This window comes from Chenopodium album, chromosome 27, assembly GCF_948465745.1.
Source record: "Chenopodium album chromosome 27, dcCheAlbu1.1, whole genome shotgun sequence".
In the NCBI taxonomy this organism is placed as follows: Eukaryota; Viridiplantae; Streptophyta; class Magnoliopsida; order Caryophyllales; family Amaranthaceae; genus Chenopodium; species Chenopodium album.
In genome coordinates, this window is record NC_137860.1 from 24911772 (window position 1) to 24933129 (window position 21358).

General features: G+C 33.5%; 1 protein-coding gene across 1 annotated transcript; it reads left to right on the forward strand.

The window, feature by feature from the left end:
* The first annotated feature begins 19412 nt into the window (after positions 1-19412).
* Positions 19413-20917, forward strand: LOC145618899 (glycosyltransferase BC10-like). Its single transcript, XM_081673504.1, has 2 exons — positions 19413-20082; positions 20288-20917. Exons 1-2 carry the CDS (start codon positions 19537-19539, stop codon positions 20915-20917), a joined length of 1176 nt encoding a protein of 391 aa, XP_081529630.1. The 5' UTR covers positions 19413-19536.
* Positions 20918-21358: the final 441 nt, after the last annotated feature.

Below are 21358 nucleotides of genomic sequence, written 5' to 3' on the forward strand. Positions count from 1 at the left end.
AATGCTTTTTCCCATATCTTAACTTTCATTTTTTTAATTAAAGATTACTAACGTATTGAGTTTGTAGCCAATTTTATCCTTTATTATCATTTGGATTAAGAAATAAAATATAGAGGAATCGTGGATTTGTTGGATTATACATGTTCACTAGAAGAAAATGATGCTAAAGTGGTAGTATTTGACACAATGTTTGAATAACAAATTAGAAGGGAAACGAAGAGTAGGAAATAGAGATCCACTTCCTCCCAAAAACTCTCTAATTTTGAAGTAATAATGTCATTAAAGAGGGTAGAGTATTTAGATTCCTTTCATCAGGACTTCCTTCCCCCAAATCCTATTCAAACAAGGGAATCATTCCTCTTCGTGTATCTGCCCTCAACAATTTTTCACTAATCTCTGTTTTTGAATATTCAATATTTCAGATAAGACTTATTATAAGATTGATTTATATACTCCATCAATATGGATATTCGACTTGACTAGTATTACGGTTGGAGTATTGCCTTCTTTTATACACTTTCATTCAATAAAAAACCCTTATGACTATAATATATTTTCTCTCACCCTATACGTCACAACTCACAACGATTACCTTGTGTCAAGATTTATACCTCACAACGATTTCTCTTCTAAAACCTTTGTCACATTTATTTGTCATGAGTAAAATAGTTCATTTTAGCTACTTTAAGTGACAACTTACCAAACTTCACGTTAAAATTTGCATGCTCTACAAATAAGTATACATTTAATCCAACTTATTTGTACTCCGTAATACTTTATTTGCCATATCTTTTTTAGACATGATACTATTATCTAAGAAAATGGTAGATGCATGCATGAATGATTTGTGATCTTGCAATTGATTAAGTTATCTGTTATCAAATCATAATTGTGATTAATTCAAATAATAGTCCTGTTATTGTCTTTAATTACAAGGCACCGGCCGCACCGCCAAACCACTTGCCAAAACATCATTTTGTAGCTCTTTTACTAAATAGGCGTTTAGAGTTAATTTTTTATGATTAAAAATTCAATATCTTTTACTAATTAGACGTTTTGACTTAAATTTTTACTCCGTACGGAGTAGTATTTTGCCATGGTCAATAATTAATCAACGAAAATGTTTTATATTGAATTGGTAGAAATTAATGATGTTGATCAAGTTTTATTTATTGACCAAACTTGATTGTATAAACATTCAAAAAGTTGTAGTGAACAAGACAATTGTTAACTAATTTTCTCCCACATCACTAGTTAATTAGTTATGTAAGTTATTATTTAGTACTTAGAAGGCGGGTAAGCCTTTGTTTGACAACGACTCAAGTTGAATCCAACATGCCAGCTCTTTGACTTGAATAGCAGTTACATCGTACTAGGCTACTAGCTTGATAACCATTAAACGCATACACTCCACATTAATGTAATATTGACATATTGCCGTTGGTACTGGTTGGGATTTGTTTTTTTGGTGTTTAAAGAGTCGCAAGGGCGGGGGTGAGAACCGATCTCAGGATCACCTGGGAGTCTGGGACCGAGAGAAAAACTCTAACCACTTGAGCTAACCCTCACTCTCTACTGTTGGGATTTGTGACAGCACGTATTCAAGTTGGATTTGTGACAGCACATATTCAAGTTGAATACGTTATGCCAAGAATTATGGTTGGGGTGCTTGTTAAACCAAAATGCCTAACAACCTTTAGCATTTAGAGTTAGGCTATGTGAAGTCGTTCACTTTGCATACCTTTAACACCACCCCCTACTAATTAAGAATAACTGATCTTTGTGATTTTGAAAACTTGAAATACATGCATTAATTTCGTTTGGCTCACAATTTTATAAGTCAGAATTCAATATAATTTATTTCAAGTTAAGCGAGCTCTCATACTCTCATAGCTCTCGAACTATAAAATTGAGCTATAACTCGTCCTATTCACTAGTATCACTACGAGTCGAGCAAAACAATTAGCCAATCAAATTGTAAATTGTTTACAGTAGGCTCTATTTGTAAACACCCCTACATAAACAAGCCTAAACTTGAGAAGTTGGTCTACATTATGTCTTCAAATCCCTAATTTCTTAGAACTATGCGAATTTCATGTGGTCGACATGGAAACATAAAATGCCTATATGTAACGCAATTTCCTCCTGATTTTGAAGAATAAAATCTTTTTCTAGTGGGATAAAAAGTATTATTCTTTTAATTGAATGGTGTGTAATTAATAAGTAAATTTTTTCTTGGGAAGAAAGATGCTTATTCTTGCAAACTTTTGAGAAATGGAATTGGACTATTAAGAAAGAATCTGTCTGCTAACAGTAGACATAACAAAGTAAAAACATGTTCTATATTTCCATTTTTAAGGAGATAACTAGAGTGTGGCCCGGGCGATGTCCCGGGTTGCTAGTTTGTACTTGTTCGTTTCGAGTTTAAGTCTTGTTATAAATATTTTTTAGTTGCAAAACTCAATCATTACATAATGAAAATAAATAATGTAATAAAACATCAATTAACTTATCTAAGTTAACTATAATTTTGTTGGATAAAAAAACATTGTTAATAAATTGGTTAAGATGGTAAGACTTATAACTTAAGACTTGTTGGTCTTGAGTTCAAGTCTTGTTAAAAACATTTTTTGACTTAAAAAAGGTGACACGTGGAACATATTCTATTTCAGGAATGCTTTTTAATACTTCCTCTGTTTTTTTACTTGCAGCACACCTTTTATCACGCTTATCGCTGTGGTGATTAAACTAGGTAAACAAATGAATTAAATTATGAAATTTAAACCGTAACAACTTCTCTCTTTCTTCTTATAGGTGTTAAAATTTTGTAAATTAATTTATCCGTTTACCTAGTCTAATATATTCCTTAACATGCATGTCAAAGGGGTGTGTTGCATCTAAATAAAAACGGAGGAAGTATATAAGTATAGATATATACTCATATATTTTTTCTCCGTTTCATATTAACTAGCACAATTATTTAGGCTCCTTTAATTTGCTAATGCATGATCTAACATATGTAAAAACCATAAAAATAAGATAATACTCTGAAAATATATGTTTAAATGAATCTAACAAAATCACACATGTATGCTTTTCAAGTATTAATCATAAAAGGAAGTCAAAGTATAAATCATTTGATGAGCCATATTACTATATAGTACGGCATTGGAAAAAGTTTGATGTTTATTTTTTTAATGCAGTGTTGCGTTACCATATGCTGTCTTTGTGCTGTAAATGTGATTGCACTACATTAATGTATAGGATCAAGGTCTTATCATATCGGCACACTTTTTAAAAATGTATGGACAACTATACATGAACCAAGTAAAAAAGTTACATTATTATTGTTTAATTGTACTGCAGCTGCCTTATGCCAAAGATTGACCTAGTGGTTGGTGTCGTCGGATTGTCGGAATGGCTTAAAAGCGCAATCTTATACGGAATACAAAGTATGGAATATATGACCAAAATATGGCTAAATTATTGGGTATCTCAAATAAATTTTTTGATTGATTTGTCGAGTTACTTAAATAAACATGTTGTTTGATGTATGTGTTGGACTTGATGATTTTAATGATGACACAACCTCACTTACTTACAGACTAATAAGAGCTTGATTGTTTAAGTGTGTGATCAGATGCAATGACTAGGAGAATTAAGTGTCGTGTAAAGATACCATGAGGAACAGGAAAGCCAGAAACAGAACTACCCAAAAAGAAGAGTTCCTTTGCAGGAACTGGTGCTTCAGAAATGAAGACTTGAGAAGAGAAGGTTCCCTCAGGGAACAGAAGCTTCAGAGAAGAAGCCTTACCAGAGAAGAGAAGTTCCTTCTAAGGAACAGAAGCCTCGAAGTAGAAGTTTCATCAGAGAAACATGAAGACTAAATATATTTTTATATTTTAGGATTTATGTAAGTATAAGATATTAAGTTACATTCGAAATTGTTATGTGGAATTGGTCTTTGAAGATAAAATAGTGCAAGCATGTTTTTAGGAAAGTGGTTAAGTTTTTAACGTTTATCTTTTTCTTAACCAAAAAATTATATTTTATTTATGATTTTCAAAAATACTGTTGCATTGTCTACTGTAGAGGCTGAGTATGTAGCAGTATCTGCTTGTTTCTCTCAAGTCCTTTGGATCAAACAACAATTACGTGACTTTGGTATTAAATTTAATTGCATTACTATCTACTGTGATAACACTAGTGCAATTTGCATATCTAAAGATCCAGTCCATCATTCAAGAGTCAAGCATATTCACATTAGGCATCATTTCCTTAAGAATAATGTTGAAAAGGGCTTAATTAAATTAGAAATCTGCCAAACTGACAATCAAATTGCAAATATTTTAACTAAATCCTTGAATAGAGAAAGGCATGAGAAGATGAGAATGGAACTTGGGATGATTAAGTTATACTAAGAAAAATGCATCAAGTTCCCTCAGGTATGAAACTCAAACTGACGTGCTTAAACTATCGTATACAGTGCACAAGTGTTATATGTTTAATTACATAGTTAAGACAGGTTGTGAGCAAGAGTAACATTTGCTAAGGGCATGTTAATTTGAAAGGCATAGAATATCACTACAAGAAATAAGCTATTTTACGACAGCCAAAATCTGTCGCAAAAGTACCAAAAACCGTCGCAAAAAATAGTTGCGACAGCAAACTGTCGTAAATCGTCTGTCGCAATCAGCATTGTCGCAAAATTTTATTTTTGCGACAGTTTGACTGTCGTAAACTTTTTTTACGACGGTTTTACTAATTTCAACGACAGTCTCATTTTTTGTCGCAATAATTCATCTGCGACAGCTTAAAACCGTCGCAAATTTACGACAACCATGTAAACTGTCGCAAAAACTAACTTTAACGACGGCTAGCCGTTGCAAAAAGCCGTCGCAAAAATAAAAAAAATTAAAAAAAAACAACAAAAACCCCAACCCAGCATCTTCTCATTTAACCCAGCCGCACAACCCGTAACCACCACCAACCGCCATCACAAACCACCAAGTGCCGCCACACATTTTCCAAATTAAACCCAGAAAACACATACAAACCCACAAACAACCCTAGATCTGAAATTAAACCAAAAAATTTAAAATCCAACAACTCCCCTTACCAGTTAACACCGCCACCGACAATCCCCTAACATTGCACGCACACAAAAAAAACACTAAGATCTGAAAATTAAACCCCAACAAACAAAATCAAAGAAAACCCAACATAATAAACAACGGTAAATGAAAATATAAAACAAAAATACATTAAAGTAACAAACACCAAAAAAAAATACCAATAAACATCAAATAATCAAAAACCAAGAAAATCAAACAATAAATTTATGAAATAATAGAAATTATAAAAAAAGTATAAAATTCAAACAAAATGCATGTCACAAAAAATCAAACGAAAATAAACGACAAAATAATTTAACAAAGATTAAACAAAAATCAAACGAAGATGAACGAAAATAATTAACATACCTTCGAAAATTTCCTTTTCTTTGGGTTTTAAGGGTCAAATTCGACCATATTAACTCCAGATCTGGAATTTTTATGGTCGAATTTGACTAAAAAAACCTCAACATCACGAAATTAAACCATAAAAACATGAATTTTGTTTAGCCACCTTAGCCATTTTTATAAACGAAAAAGTATGGAAAGAAGGAGACCAAGAAAGAAAGAAGGAGGACGAGAAATTAAAGAGAGAGGAGAAAGAAAAAGAGATCAGGAAAGAGAGAAGACAGGAACTGAGGGAAGGTGGAGAAGAGGAGAGCGAATTAGAGAAAAAGAAAGGGGAGGAGAGGAGATGGAAACTGAGAGGGGAAATAGAGAGGAGAGAGAATCAGTGGCTATGAGACGGCGGAACATGATTTAGGGTTTGGTGTGGGCTTGTTGAATTGGGTATTTAAATACCATTATTGTTTTTTTAAAAAAAACAACTCTACGACAGCCATAAGCCGTCGCAAATTGCGACAGTTTTGAAAACCGTCGTAAGTTGCGACAGTTTATAGCTGTCATAAATATTTAATTTATTTATATTTATTTTTAGTGTTTATTGCGACAGTTTATTGGCTAAAAACTGTCGTAACTCAACTACAGTTGAAAAAACCGTCGTAATATTACGACAGTTACAAAAACCGTCGTAGATTTAAAATATTACGACAGTTTTTATGGCTGTCGTAGAAAAACTATCGTTGTTTGCCCGGATTCTAGTAGTGTATGAAAGTCCAAAATTGGTTACATGAGCCTTGTTGAATTGTTCCGTGCGTCAAGTTGTATTTGCAAGTGGTTTTCACTGATTAAATTCAAGAGATAAAATTGTTGTGTTTATCTATTTTTTAAATTCCAAATTCTTTTGATCTAAAAACAAAAATCGGATGAATACATCAAATATTCATCATTATCTTTTGTTCAAAAGTTTCCCACATACATTACTCTCATAAAACACGGTTTGCGTTTCCCTAAGAAATAAATAACGAGTGTCAAATCAACTTAATTCACTTCACCTCCCAAACGACACCTCACTTATTCACTTCACCAAGTACCTCCACCATAAAAGAAATGTCAACCTCACCAAAATTTACACCGACCACTCAAAAATTACATTCTCTCTCATCACTCCGATCAAAATTACTCTCCAATGTCTATCTCTCCAAAAACCCAAATTGAAACCGAAGAAAACACAAACCCTAATCCAGACATCACCATGAAAATTATCCCGGAAGCTCAAATTCCTGAGGCTCCTAAGCATAAATCTCCCACTGAATCGAACACTTCTCGCAAAAGAAAAGCCGAAGACATGCAAGAGAAAAGGAGAACATTCTGGAGATGGGTGTCAACTACCGTGACAAGCCCGTTTTCATGAGAAGGCAGGATAAAATTGCTGATCACTTTGTGAAAGGTTTGGCACTTAATTTACCTTGGTGTAGATCTGTTAAGCTTCATAAATTGCTTGATTTGTTTGAGTCTCAAAATTGGGTGAATTTATTGAGTGAATGTTTCAATCGGAGTTTGTATGTTAATGCTATGAAGGAACTTTGCAAAAATTTTAAGTATTCTAAGGGTATTATTCGTAGCTGTGTGTATGAGAAGGATATTGAGTTTGATGCAATGTATTTGGCTGAGTTGTTTGATGTGCCTAATATTGGTTATGATCTGTATTTTAAGAATAATGTGATAAGGAATCCTCTTCCTAATACTAATATTGATGAGATATTGGAGTTTTTAGGTGGTGACCTTGAGGAAACCTACATAAACCACAATGACCTAACCCCTCTTGACAAAATCCTGCTGAAATTTGTCTTCAATGATATAATCCCTCGTTCTCAAAAGAGAGACAGTGTCAACAAGCTTGACTCTGTCCTAATCTATTGCCTAGCCAAAAAGATTCAAATCAAATTTCCCTCTATCATGATTCAACACCTTTCCCACTGTGTTCCAAAAGGATGGAAGGTGGGATATGGAAACCTACTGACCTATGTGTTTGAAAGTTTTGGTATCTCCTTTACTGATAAAGAACCTCTGCCCATCAAAAACACCGAAAACATGCAGCCTATTTTCCTTGAAAACCATAAGATGAAGGTTGTGGATGGATGTTTTAAAGTTGTGCAGGAGGAAAAGGAGAAAAGGCCAAAGGAAGTAGGTGCACCATCTGAGGGGGAAGAAGAGAGGGCTACGGGGATAGTTGAGGGAGCGGTGCAGGAAATACAGGAAAATGAAGAGGAAAAGGAAAGGCAGGTAGAAGAGGTCACTGAAACAGGGGGAAGGAAGAAGAGGAAAAGTTTGAGGTTAATGAAGAAAAAGGAGACCCCAGCACCTATCTACATTGATATTATTGGGGTACAGGATGATTAGCAAAAAATCACCATCTCTCCTACTTCGAGCAAGTATGCATGTGCAGGAACAAGTTTTGCAACGTTCAGTTCCCCTCCAAAGGTTCTCAATGAAGATGTGAAGGAGCTGAAGGATACGCTCCTTAAGGTGCTGAAGGAACAAGAGCATTCAAATTTGAAAAGGGAGGAATTAAAGAAGAGTGTGCTCACTCTGGATCTTGATGTCAAGAAGCTGGTCACAAGCTCGGAACAGGAGACAATCCATTGTCAAGGATATTGTTTCTCAATTCAGCAAGAAGCTGGAGGATCTTGCTGTTGATGATGACCAGAGCATTGCTTCCTAACCTGTTTTTCCTTGCAGCCTATATATCTATGTTGATTAAACTCTGTTTTTATTTGCTTTTGGGAAACAATTTTTAATTTGGTCTGTAATATTTTGGGCACTTTCTAATTTCTTTTGGTGAACTTGCGAATTTGGTACATTTGGCCGATGTTTTAAATCGATTTTGGATGATTAATATCTATGTTTATTCTGCCTATATGCTTTGTGAATGTTTTCTCTCTATGCATGCTTCTTGTCTTAACACTAGACCACTTGATGGTGCTGTGTTATGGTATACTATATTTGTGTGTTGGTTTTTGATGATGCCAAAAGGGGGAAAAGATGCAAAATATCAAGGAAACTTAACCATTCTATGGTCTCTGTTCGAAGTCTTCACAGCTAGCCTACTCCTCTACAAGAACGTATATGTAAATACAAGTTTTTCATAATTTTCTTTCTGTCTTTGCTTTCTTTCTTATTTTTACTTTCATTAAGTAGTTCCCTTTCTGCATTGTACTTTGCTTTTGCATTTTCTTTCTTTAGAATAGGTTAGTTGGATTATATTTGTTTCCTTGTAAGTAAGTTTGGTTTGTTTGTCATCATCAAAAAGGGGGAATACTGTTAGACTTAATGATTTTGATGATTACACAACCTCACTTACTTACAGACTAATAAGAGCTTGATTGTTTAAGTGTGTGATCAGATGCAATGACTAGGATAATTAAGTGTCGTGTAAAGATACCATGAGGAACAGGAAAGCCAGAAACAGAGCTACCCAAAAAGAAGAGTTCCTTTGCAGGAACTGGTGCTTCAGAAATGAAGACTTGAGAAGAGAAGGTTCCCTCAGGGAACAGAAGCTTCAGAGAAGAAGCCTCACCAGAGAAGAGAAGTTCCTTCTAAGGAACAGAAGCCTCGAAGTAGAAGTTTCATCAGAGAAACATGAAGACTAAATATATTTTTATATTTTAGGATTTATGTAAGTATAAGATATTAAGTTACATTCGAAATTGTTATGTGGAATTGGTCTTTGAAGATAAAATAGTGCAAGCATGTTTTTAGGAAAGTGGTTAAGTTTTTAACGTTTATCTTTTTCTTAACCAAAAAGATTTTATTTTATTTCTGATATTCAAAAATATCTTTTGCAAATAAAATCTTCCATGTTTTCCAAAACTTGCGGCCTACTCCCCCATGTTCTTCTTCAAGTCATGGTCTTGCACATTGAGGAGTTTATGTTTCCTTGAATTAAGGGACATGATCTTCTTAGTGGGTTGGAGTAGTGGCGTAATGGAGTTGCTGCACAAAGATGATTTTCCAATACGATTATTACTCTATAAATAGCTTTTGATTTTAGTTGGAAAAACTCACCCTTGCTCACATAAGTTTTCAAGCTTTAATTCGAGTTAAGAGTCTAACTCAACATAAGTGATATAAAGTGTTCTTATGTTCTTACACTAGAGTTTATTTTTCTTTCGAGTTGTATTTTGGGGAATGGGGAAGTTTGAGTGAACTTCTGTGTGTGAGAAAGAGAAGAGAGAAGAGAGAAAGAGAAGAGAAGAGTAACAAGTTGGGTGACTTGTTCCTCGGGGCTTCAAGTTCGTTGAGGAACTTGAAGTAAGAGTCATTAGTTTGTAATAGGATTTATTGCCCTATTCTAGTGAAGATTATTTTCCTAAAATCCCAAGTGGTCGTGGTTTTTCTCCTTGATTAGGGCCAAGGAGTTTTCCACGTAAAAATCTCTCTTGCACTTTAGTTCCTTTAGTTTATCTTTCTGTTCCTTTAGCTTACTTAGTTTTAATTCCTCAAAAATTTTGGCTAAACTCTCATACTACAATTCAACCCCCCCTTCTTGTAGTATTCATTGAAACAACAGCATGTATACAAAATTGTTTGGGCATATAGTAGTAAACTCTTTCTTAAACAAGGGAACAAGAGATTGAGAATTAAACTTGTCTTAATTCATCCTAAATTTTTCATTCAATGTCCATCATTGCATAGTGTTGATCTACTATAATTCACATTGACACAAACACTTAGTCTATCACTTATGTGTATATTTATATCAGTGGCGGAGCCATCCTTGTGCACGGTGGGTCACGTGACCCAACAAAAAGAAATAGAGTTTTAAATATTAAACATTACATTAGATAACCATAAGTGCATAATAGCCTAGTGCTCATCGTTCTAAATATTGTTGGTAAAATTATCGGTGATTTGTCATTATCCGTCACAAATCTTACTCCTCCCCCACAAGATATTTAATACTTTTAGAGTGATGACTTTTTTTATTTTTATTAGCATTAATTATTGATTTGTATGCAGTTGATTGGTGACAGTGAGTCGGTGATCTAGCACCCATGAAATCTTGGATCCGCCACTGATTTATATTATTATTATTATTATTTGTTTATAGGTTATAAATTTAGGGCCTATTTTGATTTACTGAATTGAACTGAACTGAAGTGAATTGAACTGAACTGAACTTAAGATGAAGAGAACATGCCCTTATACTACTTCCGTTAAATGTTATGTGCAACTTTTGCCAAAAATGGATGATCAAGGTTATATGCAATTTTCCATTTTCTTTCCTATTTTTAGTAGACAAAAGCTTAAAAAGATTGATATAGCCTTATTTTAAAAATCAGATTTGAATAATTAAGTAGGGTGGTCCCATTTTCTGTCTCCCTTTTTAAAGTGGGGTGGTCCCATTTTCTCTTTCCCTCCTAATAAAATCAGATTTTCCCACCATTTTTTTTAGTAAGGTGGTCTCATTTTCTTTCTCCCGTCTAACAAATCAGATTTTCCCACCATTTTTTTTAGTGAGGTGGTCTCATTTTCTATCTCCCCTTTCTTTAATTACTTTCCATTACACTAGCTAATCTTTGCCCTCAAATTTTGCCTTGGTAACTGCAACCCCCTTTAAAGTTGCACATAACATTTAACGGAGGTAGTAAATTTTTTGTCCAAGGACATATTTTGGTCCTAGAAATTTTTAAGTTTTAATACTACCTCCGTTACATATAATATGCATTTTAAAATTTTTTACATCTCACAAGTAATATCCAAAAGTTGCACATAATATATAACGGAATTGTTAGACCCTCATAGGTCCATCCACAACTCATAATAAGTTTGATAAATAAACCTAGATTCAAGAAATTGGTCTAGGTTATGTCTCCATGCATGGGAATGCAGCCATGTAAATTTATCCATTTATTTTCTGGAATATGCGTATTTCATGTGAAATATAAAACATGCTAGATCAGAATGAAAAGCAAATTAATTTGCTCCTCTCCTTTTGAAGATTATTAATTACTTTCACAGTTTCACTGGTGGAGTGGTGGACACAAAAGTACATTATAAACTTTTATAAATTAATAAAGGAATGGATATAAATATAAAATCTTTAGTTATGTTGTTGAGAAGATATTGATATAAAGTTTCACAATATCAAATTTTTGTAATCTTTAGTTATGTTTAATGATTTAAATTTAAGGTCAAATTAATTAATACATTGACAAATGTGTCAATTTAACAGCGTCAACTATTATGGAATGAAGGTAGTATTGCATACTTTATCTTTTATTCTTAAATTTAATTTTAACTTTTACGCTATTCACACATAATATTATGTAATTTGACTTTTTTGAGTAATATGAATCGTCATAAGAAGCCATCCATGAAAATGGAACAAAACCCTTAGTTTCAACATGATAAAGATAAACTTATATGCATCGTCATAAGAAACCGTCCAAAAAAATACATGGAACAAATTAAAGAAATAAAACAAAGATAGTAGACGATAAGGTGAAAAAACATAATGAACAAAAAATGAAGGACAAAAAAAAGTATAAATCCATAAAGAGGATATAAAGTAAAGATTAATGTTACATATCCTACTTATTTTATTGTAAAGTTTTGACTTTCATATTGTATACATAACCTACTTTCACCCAATTAATTTTAGTGAATTGTAACTTTACTTTTTCTTCGGTAGGTAAGTAGATCGAAGGAGCTTTATCGGGCTAAAACTTTTCACAGGTCAGCCGTCAACCTATCCAGATTAGCAAGATAGATAGCCCTTTGGGAGTGGGAAAAAGGGTAAGGAAATCCTGCACCAAAGTGGCACAAGTGGATTTTGATCCCAGGCCACAACCTTATAGTTGTGATATTTAAACCTTTCAAGTTTTTTCTAGATTAAGCATTGCCTGATATTTCATAACTTGTTGATAACTAAGAATACTAATTCAAGTTTCTTTCAAAAAAAAACGAATACTAATTCAAAAAAAAAAAAAAAAAAAAAAAAAAAAGTTACGTGCTCCGTATTATTAGTTACCACGAAATTACAAGTGTTACGAATAAAATAAACGGAGAAAATAATGTACTTGTATTAGGTAGTCTAACAAGTTCCAAGAATACTTGTTAGAAAGATCGTTTTTATGTGCTAAAGTAAATACTAAGAAGCCAACTTTTTAAATTTGGTGAAAAGAAGCCATTAACCCAAAAAGGCCATAACATTTGTTAGATAATAGTTAGTGCTGTCAAATTTCAAACCGAAACCGTTTAACTGCCCGAAACTGACCGACCCAAATGAGAACCGAACCGATTAAAAACCGATTTTTTTGAAACTGAAAACCGACCCGAACCGTATTTTAGTAAACCCGAAACCGAATCGACCCGAATAATGTTAAACTGTATAAGAACCGAACCCGTTAACAAACCAAACCGAATATAAACCGAACTGAAAGAAAACCGAACCGAAAAAGAACCGAACCGTATCTAACCCGAAACCGTTTAAACTGGCAAAAAAACCGCTTACACCGAACCGTTAGCAAACTGCTACCCGTTTGCACCAAACCATTTAAAAACCAAACTAATCAATATTACCTTGTTAATCAATCATTAGTGTTTTCTTTCATTATACAAATCAAAGCACTTTGTAATATCTTCATAATTTCATGAAAATATATAATGATAAACGAGTCAAAATTATCAGTCTTGTTGACTAATCAAGTATCGAATTACCAAATTGCAAATTTCCATTTCACAAGAACTCATCAAATCATGATTATGATACTATGCATAGTATATAAATTATTAAGCAAATAATAACCTAATTGTAAAACAATAATACATTAATAGTTTAATACACTAACTCTTATAATCTACTTCGTAATAAACTAGTAAGATCAGTATGACTAAACTTGAAACAGAACATAATATGTATTTATAAAATCAATGAGGATTTGTTTATAATATGATGCCTAAATATGAAATGATTCGCGACTTTATATAAAACTTGTGAACGCAAAAGGTTAGCAAGTACTATCAAATTTCAAACCAAAACCATTTAACTGCCTGAATCCAAACAACTCGATAAACAATTTGTTTTTTGAAACCGAAAACCGACCCGAACCGTAATTTAGTAAACTTGAAATGGAACCGATATGAATAACGTTAAAGTGGTTAAACAATCGAAGAACCGAACCAGTTATAAATTGAACCGAAAAAGAACCGAACCAGTTAAAAACTGAACCGAAAAAGAACCGAACCAGTTATAAACTGAACAAAAAAAGAACTGAACTGTTTCTAACCCGAAACCGTTTCCAACCCAAACTGTTTGAACCGGGATAAAAACCGTTTACACCGCACCGTTAACAAACCGCAACCCGTCTGCACCGAACCGTTTACTACCCGGACTGTTTACAACCCGAACCGAATTAAAACCGCTTAAGAATAAACCGAAACCGAATCGAACCGAAAACTATTTAAACCGAACCAAAACCGACCCGTGAGACAATTAAACCGATTCCAAACCGACCCGATTAAATACCGAACCGATTTCAAACCGAACCGAAACCGAACTGTCAAACCGTTTTGACAGTGCTAATAATAGTTGTGGTTTTTAAGAGACTCGTGGTGGTTCCACTATTTCGTGGTTATATATAGAAGTAGCCATAACTTAATTTGTGTTATTTATCCATAAAAACATGCATTGAATCATAAAGCAACCTTAATCATATAGGAAAGTGCCAAATTTTGGTGGTATATTACTACTTTAGTCCATAAATGTGCCTAATATTAGATAAAATTTGAACGGTTCTCATCTCTTTGGTGTACAAGAGTTTGTCATAGGTTTGGTATGATTTAGTTTATGCAATAGAAGACGTAACGTATATTGGACGATCTTGAATTGTGTAACAAAGTAACATTTATAACACAGGCTGAGTAATAACCCTCATGATGGATGATCACAATTGTAAATGAAGAGAGAGATCGAATTCACTTTATACCTCTAAGGAGATTCCATCCCAAAATCATATGGCGATAAGAGTAGTAGCTTTTATTTTTTTTTCTCAATGTGGGACACTTATATGTAGTATTTGGATAACTTACTTCAATAATAGTATTACCCAAAATTAATGCCTTTATAATTCTAATATAAACTTCTACAGACTTCTAATAACCATTGTGGCCTCTTATGTGTTTTCAAAATACGTTGGCCTATGCGCCCAAAATTATTCACCAAGTGTTGCCCTGTCAACCTATTGATGAATAATAATAAAGCAATACAAGTCATTCTATTCTCTGTTCACCCTAATTTGTCATGTCCTTATCTCATAATACGAAGTATTACAATTCAATCTTTCATTTTGGTTGCATTATGTTCTAAAATAATACAAGTATTAAAATTTACCTTATTTCACTTGAGAAAACAAAGGAGTATTATAAGTTGTTGCCTATGATCAGTATAATGAAGCTGTCATGCATGTGCGTAGAATTGTCAACTGTCATGCATGATTGCTACTACGTAGTACATACGAAGTATGATGCATTTTGTAGCTTTCTTGACAACAATATATTTCCCTAATATTTATGGAAAAAAAATAAAAAACTTATCACAACTCACAAGTATAGGTCATCTTTTGTTCTAAAATTTTCTTTTCTATTTTATGTCTAATAACAAGAAATGCACGTCTGAATTATTAGATCTTATATAGTATTAATACTAGATCTGGCAATCCTGACCCAGACCCGATGACTCGTACTATGACCCAAAACCAGTGACCCAAAATTGCCTCAGAACCCGAATCAACCCGACCCGACCCGATCCATACCCGACCCGAAGTGGAATTGACCCGAAACTCGAAATGACCCAACCTGAAACGACCCGACCCGAGATGACCCAACCCGAAGTTGACCCGAGATCTGAAATGACCCGAGACCCGAAGCTGACCCGATGCGAAGTTGACCCGACCTTTAACTTGAATTAATTGACCCGAAGTGAGATGTGTGAATAGACCAAACAACATCTTTCATGACTATATTGACTTTCATATAATAGCTAAAAAAAAGGTCAAAGTAAAATGTGTGAATAGTGCAAAATGTCAAATCGTAGCGAGTAATTTAGAACGGGGGGAGTATAATTAGAATAATACAAAGAAATTATTACAACAGTGATATTGATAAAAAGAGTATTAAAACTAAGATCAATAAGAGAGTGAGGTATAACTCAGTTAGTTAGAGCATCCCTCTTAGTTTCAGGAGATCCTGAAATTGATTCTCAATCTAAACACTAAAAAAAACAAGGTCAATAAAAGTCAAACAACTACTATATTCCATGAAAAAAGTAGCCTTAATAAATATAGTTTTTCGTCAAAAAAAGAATATATATATATATATATATATATATATATATATATATATATATATATATATATATATATGTGGAAAATATCGGTTCAGTAAAGTCCTTCATATTGTACATGATTTATACACCCTACCTTGCCAATATATATAGAATAGGTTTCGACTTCGAAGAAAGATGGTATTCACTTTCTATGTTAAATATTCGTAATGCTAAACTTCCGAAAGGCATTGACTGAATTTAATAATTATGAGGCAGTCTTTGTTTGTTTAGTTGGAAAACTATTACTCCCTGCGTCACAGAAAGAATTCTACAATTCATTTTGCACGCATTTTTAAGAAAGCAATATACAATTGTAGAATTCTTTTTGGTGACGGAGGAAGTGCAAGGGAAAAAATGATTTAATCTGCTGTATAAAAATTGCAAATTTTTACCAAAATGTAGAAAGTTTCTTTTGTTCAAACTATTACGATTATTATGGACTATAATATGTAAAGGTTTGGACGTACTGTGTACTTATATTTCTATGTTAAATTTTCCTGCATATAAAAAGGAGAAATCGACAATCAAGGTGGCTTGGTCTAGTGACAGGCTTCCACCTTGTGATTGAAAGGTCACAAGTTCGAATCTTATCACTAATCTTTGGAGGTGGGTATTCCCCTTACCCTTGGCCCTTCACTCCCTAAGACTTGACTTGTATAGCTGGCGTCGGGTTAACTCGAGCAAAGTATCGATAGGATAGGATCATTCTCCTTATCTTGAAAAAAAAAGAAAAAAAGAAGAGGAGAAATCAGCTAGAATTGGGCCAGTTCATGGGTACTAGTGACCATGACCCAAAGGATAACTGGACAAGCTAACACAAAAGTAGCCCGAAAGTGGAACCCAATAAAGGAAAAAATAAGTAAATAAATAAAGATATAATAACTTGGGTGAAATTGAAGTGGTTCATAAGTAATCATAACTTCATATCATCCGATAGAAATGCTTAATTGCGTTGACTTTCATCATCTCATTCCGACTAGATGATCATGGTCCATACTCCATCCCCGCTAATATTACATCAATAGTTCAATACTATACACATACCAGCTTTAGATGACAATCTGTTAGGAATAGAATGTAAATAATAATTTAGAAAATACGTATGATATATTTTCCGGTATTAATATGATTTCGTATATTACATTTATAATTTTTATGTTAGATTTATATTTTGAAAAGATTTTATCATTTTAGGTTATTCTAGATTTGTTTAAATTCTTAAAGAAAAATTTTAAATTACCACCCAAAGTTATTCCATTTTCAAAATAATCACTCGTTTAATTTTTTTTTTTATATTTTACCACCCCTTAAATTAAAAAATTACTCAAATTTTCACCTTTTTCAAAATTTTGATGGGTTTTCCGTCTTGTGGGCCTCATCTAACGGTTACTAATCGCTATTTTGACCCTTTTGATTGATTCCCCCCTCCCCCCCCCCCACGATTTTTCTCTTTAAAACAGCTCTCCCAACTTCAATTCTCATTTCCTTCACTAAATTTGACCAAATCCCACTATAATTGGGATAAGTACGTAGAATTGGGGGTTTTATGAAATTAGGGTTCATGCTTCAATTGAATTAAGGGTTTTCTTAAATTAAGGTTCCTAGTTTAATTGAATTGGGGGTTTTATGAAATTAGGATTCCTACTTCAATTAAGTTGGGGGTTATGAAAGTACGGCTCCTTCCACTTTCCCCTTTGCTTGAAGTGTTTCCGTTGAGTGCGGCTCCTTCATTGGCCTCCCATGGTGGTTTCAGGTAAGAAGGAGGAGAGAAAGTGAATCAGGAAAATAGAGAAGAGAGGTCAATTTTGCGGTGATGCATCGGAAAATGGAAATGGAGGTGGGGCCACAGAAGCAAAAAACCACCGGAATTTTGAAAAAGGTGGGAATTGAGTAATTTTTTTTAATCAAAGGGGTGGTAAAATAAAAAAAACAATTAAACGGGTGGTTATTTTGAAATAGGTTTCATTTTTGAGTGGTAATTTAAAATTTTTCCAATTCTTAATCATTTATTATTTTTAATATGACAACACAAACCATGTTCCACATGAAGGCATCCAAGTATCCAACAAAGGACCTCCATTGGCTCCATATCAAGACTTCAAACAATAAAACGAGGAAGTGGAAATGGAAGAGGAAGAATGTTATATATTTATTGATTAAAATATTTCAAAAACATATGGTAGAGAGAGAAAGAGGAGAGAGATAGGAAGAGAGAGGTCTGTAGGTGGATTTCACCTATTGTTTGGTCGGATTGTATCACGTGATGAGGGACCAGATGCTGATTGTTACACTGAAAGTTTATATAATATCATTGAATCCTCAGTGTGGTACTATTTATGCATAAATTTAGTACAACTGAATGCATATATAATACCATTATGTGCATGTATAATATCACTGTATATTCAGTTGTACCATTTGATCATCCAATGATACTAGAATATGCATTCGTTTGTAAATATGTATAACTACATGAATACCCCTTGTTATGCATTTATACATGCTTAACATTCCTCCTTTTAAAATTCCACAAACGAAACCAAACCACAAAATTAAGAGGGAGTACATTTTAATATTACGGAGTATATCTTTCTCCTTATGGTCTATACCCAAAATTCACTTTTCTATGAGTATGTTTTTTCCTCTTACATTTATTACGTTTCAATAAACTATTAACCTATCTATCTTTTACAATTTATTAAAACTCCAAATACCCTACTTACATTTTATTATATTTAAGTCAATTATACAGTCTAAAATTATATGTCGATCAAAGTGTAACAGTTGTTAAAACAAGGAGTACCAAAGACAAAAATATAGTGTAAGCCATATCATTCATGAATGATAAAGTTAATAAATGGCTTCCTCTTCAAGCTGAAGACTTTGACTTCAATTCATTTGATCCCCCATTCCGCTCAACTAGAAGTATAAAATTTCACAACGCATTTCTTGGAAAAAGTCAACAACTTAGTGGCTCAAGGTGCCCATGGACCTAACACACATACAATGATACAATTGTCATTGTTATCTACTCTAATTCTTAAGTTTTATTACACCCGTCAAAAAAAAAAATTATACCTAAGTTTTATTACGACTTATGTTAACATCGTAATAATAATTGATTAAAATGGTAAGTAACACTACCTACACTAACATCATTCATATAACAAGAATCAAACTCGATTGTAGATAGTTGGGATAGAGCTATTCATTAAGCTTTCTACTAATCATCCCGATTAACGAGTCTTACCCTTAATATATGATATATTAAGTTTAATAATATATTGACTACTTGTGATTATGTGCCTACTTACCAAAAGAATATATGTTATGAAAATTGGAGTGGAGAAGCTTACTCGTTTTTACATAAAGTGTAGGTTGCTTAAGATCTGGTATGTGCCTACTTGACTCTAAATAATTTGGCCTTATACACGATTTATTACATTACAAGTCTTATTTGACTTCTAAGGAGAAATCCATGACTATATTAACATGTTACATGTTCATATCTCATCACAAGAATATCTATCATTTCTACTCATGCTTTAGTGTTTGTTAAAGAATTTTTCTGCAACTCTTTTTTATCCCTTCTTCCTTAGATTCTATGGTATGTAATTATTTCCGTTTCGATTTATTCATTCATTCATATGGTTGTTTAATTACTTGTGTTATGCAACTTGGGAAGTGATAAAAATGGGAAGTCAGCAACAATATCAAAAAACAACAGCAAGTTCTGTGTCCAAATTTATCTTCTTTGTAGTTGGTTTGTCTGTTGGAATTACATCCTGTTTTTACATCCTCAGTTTTTATTACGTTACAAATCAGAATCAGTTGTTAGCAATAGCATGCACAACATCAACATCCTCACAGCATGTAACTCAGGCGTTAGCATCTACACCATTGCCGCCATCATCACCGCCTCCACCACCACCATCACTGCCTCCACCACGCAAAGAGGAGGAGGAGGCAGGGGAGAAACTGCTGCATTATATAGAGGATGATGCAGAGTTGTTATGGAGGGCGTCAATGGTGCCTCAGATACCGGAGTACCCATTTCGACGTGTTCCAAAGCTTGCCTTCATGTTCTTGACAAGAGGTCCCCTGCCTTTAGCTCCTCTATGGGAGATGTTCTTTAAAGGACATGAAGATAAATTTTCTATTTACATCCATACTCATCCTAATTACACTGATCCTATGCCCAAGGATTCTGTCTTCCATGGTAGAAGGATTCCTAGCAAGGTACGTACGTTCGTTTCCACCAATCGATACATACTTTACACAAATTTAATTTGATCATTTATCAAATTTGATGTATACTATGCATCATCAAATATATATTCTACAATGGTACATTAGGAAATTATAACTTAATGATTGGGTTATTCATTAATATTATGTACTACTTTTAGCTTCTTATATGCAATCCTAATGATTAAAAGTGCAGATTGTGGAGTGGGGAACCATGTCAATGATCGATGCTGAAAGACGATTACTAGCCTCAGCAATGCTAGACTACTCAAACGAAAAATTCATCCTCCTCTCGGAAGCCTGCATCCCCTTGTACAACTTCCCAACAATCTACGACTACCTACTGATTAAGAACAATCTCAGCTTCGTAGGAATCGTACCTGTCTTCGAAAAGTCCAGCATTTACAGATGGCGGGGCAAGATGGACCCACCCATCAAGAGATGGCAGTGGTACAAGGGTCCTCAATGGGTTGTCATGGACCGAGTTTTGTCCATAGACATTCTTTCGGACAACGAATATTACTCAGTGTTTCGAGATCATGGTAGTTTCCAAGATGAACATTATGTTCAGATTTTGGCTATGCGTTATCATCCAGAGCGCAACTCGAATTGGAGCTTGACTTGGACTGAATGGAAGGGAAACCGCCATCCTACCATGTTCGGACCAAGGTCTAATATTTCAGCAGATTTGATTCAACATATGAGGTTCAGGGATAATTGTACTATTGGTGGCCAATTTACTAACATGTGTTATATTTTTGCTCGCAAATTTGCTCCTGATAGTATTAAGCAGTTGTTGGAGATTAGTTCTACATTGTTTGGGTAAAAAATAAAGAGCAAGTGATCTATCTTTAATATTGCTTATATACACTGCAAAGTTGTAGTTCATTTGTTTTGCAAAAATAAAAATAAATATAAAAAGTTTCAAACAAAAAATGGTCAATGAAAACATGCACAGAAATATAACACTAGTAATATAAAAGCATCAACTTATGTGTGTTATAGACTTTAAGTAATATTAAATATTTACAAGAGAAATCAATGTATAATACCTGTCCACTTTGGTCACTTTGATACATTTTACATTTACAACCTTGACCTTGTTATGAAATAGGCAGTAGGAAATGTAATACTAATAGCAACAAAGTTGCACATGTAATTAATAAGCAATGAAATCAGAATATATTCAAAAGTCTTAAATACTGAGATCACAAGAAAATAATAAAGAGAGAGCATATATAACTAATTTTAGAATAAAACTAAACCT

Excerpts from the sequence above, each read along its gene's own strand:
- LOC145618899 (XM_081673504.1), top strand. The coding sequence starts at position 19,537 with ATGGGAAGTCAGCAACAATATCAAAAAACAACAGCAAGTTCTGTGTCC. Across the intron at positions 20,083-20,287 it reads GTAGAAGGATTCCTAGCAAG|ATTGTGGAGTGGGGAACCAT; the intron begins GTACGTACGTTC and ends TTAAAAGTGCAG.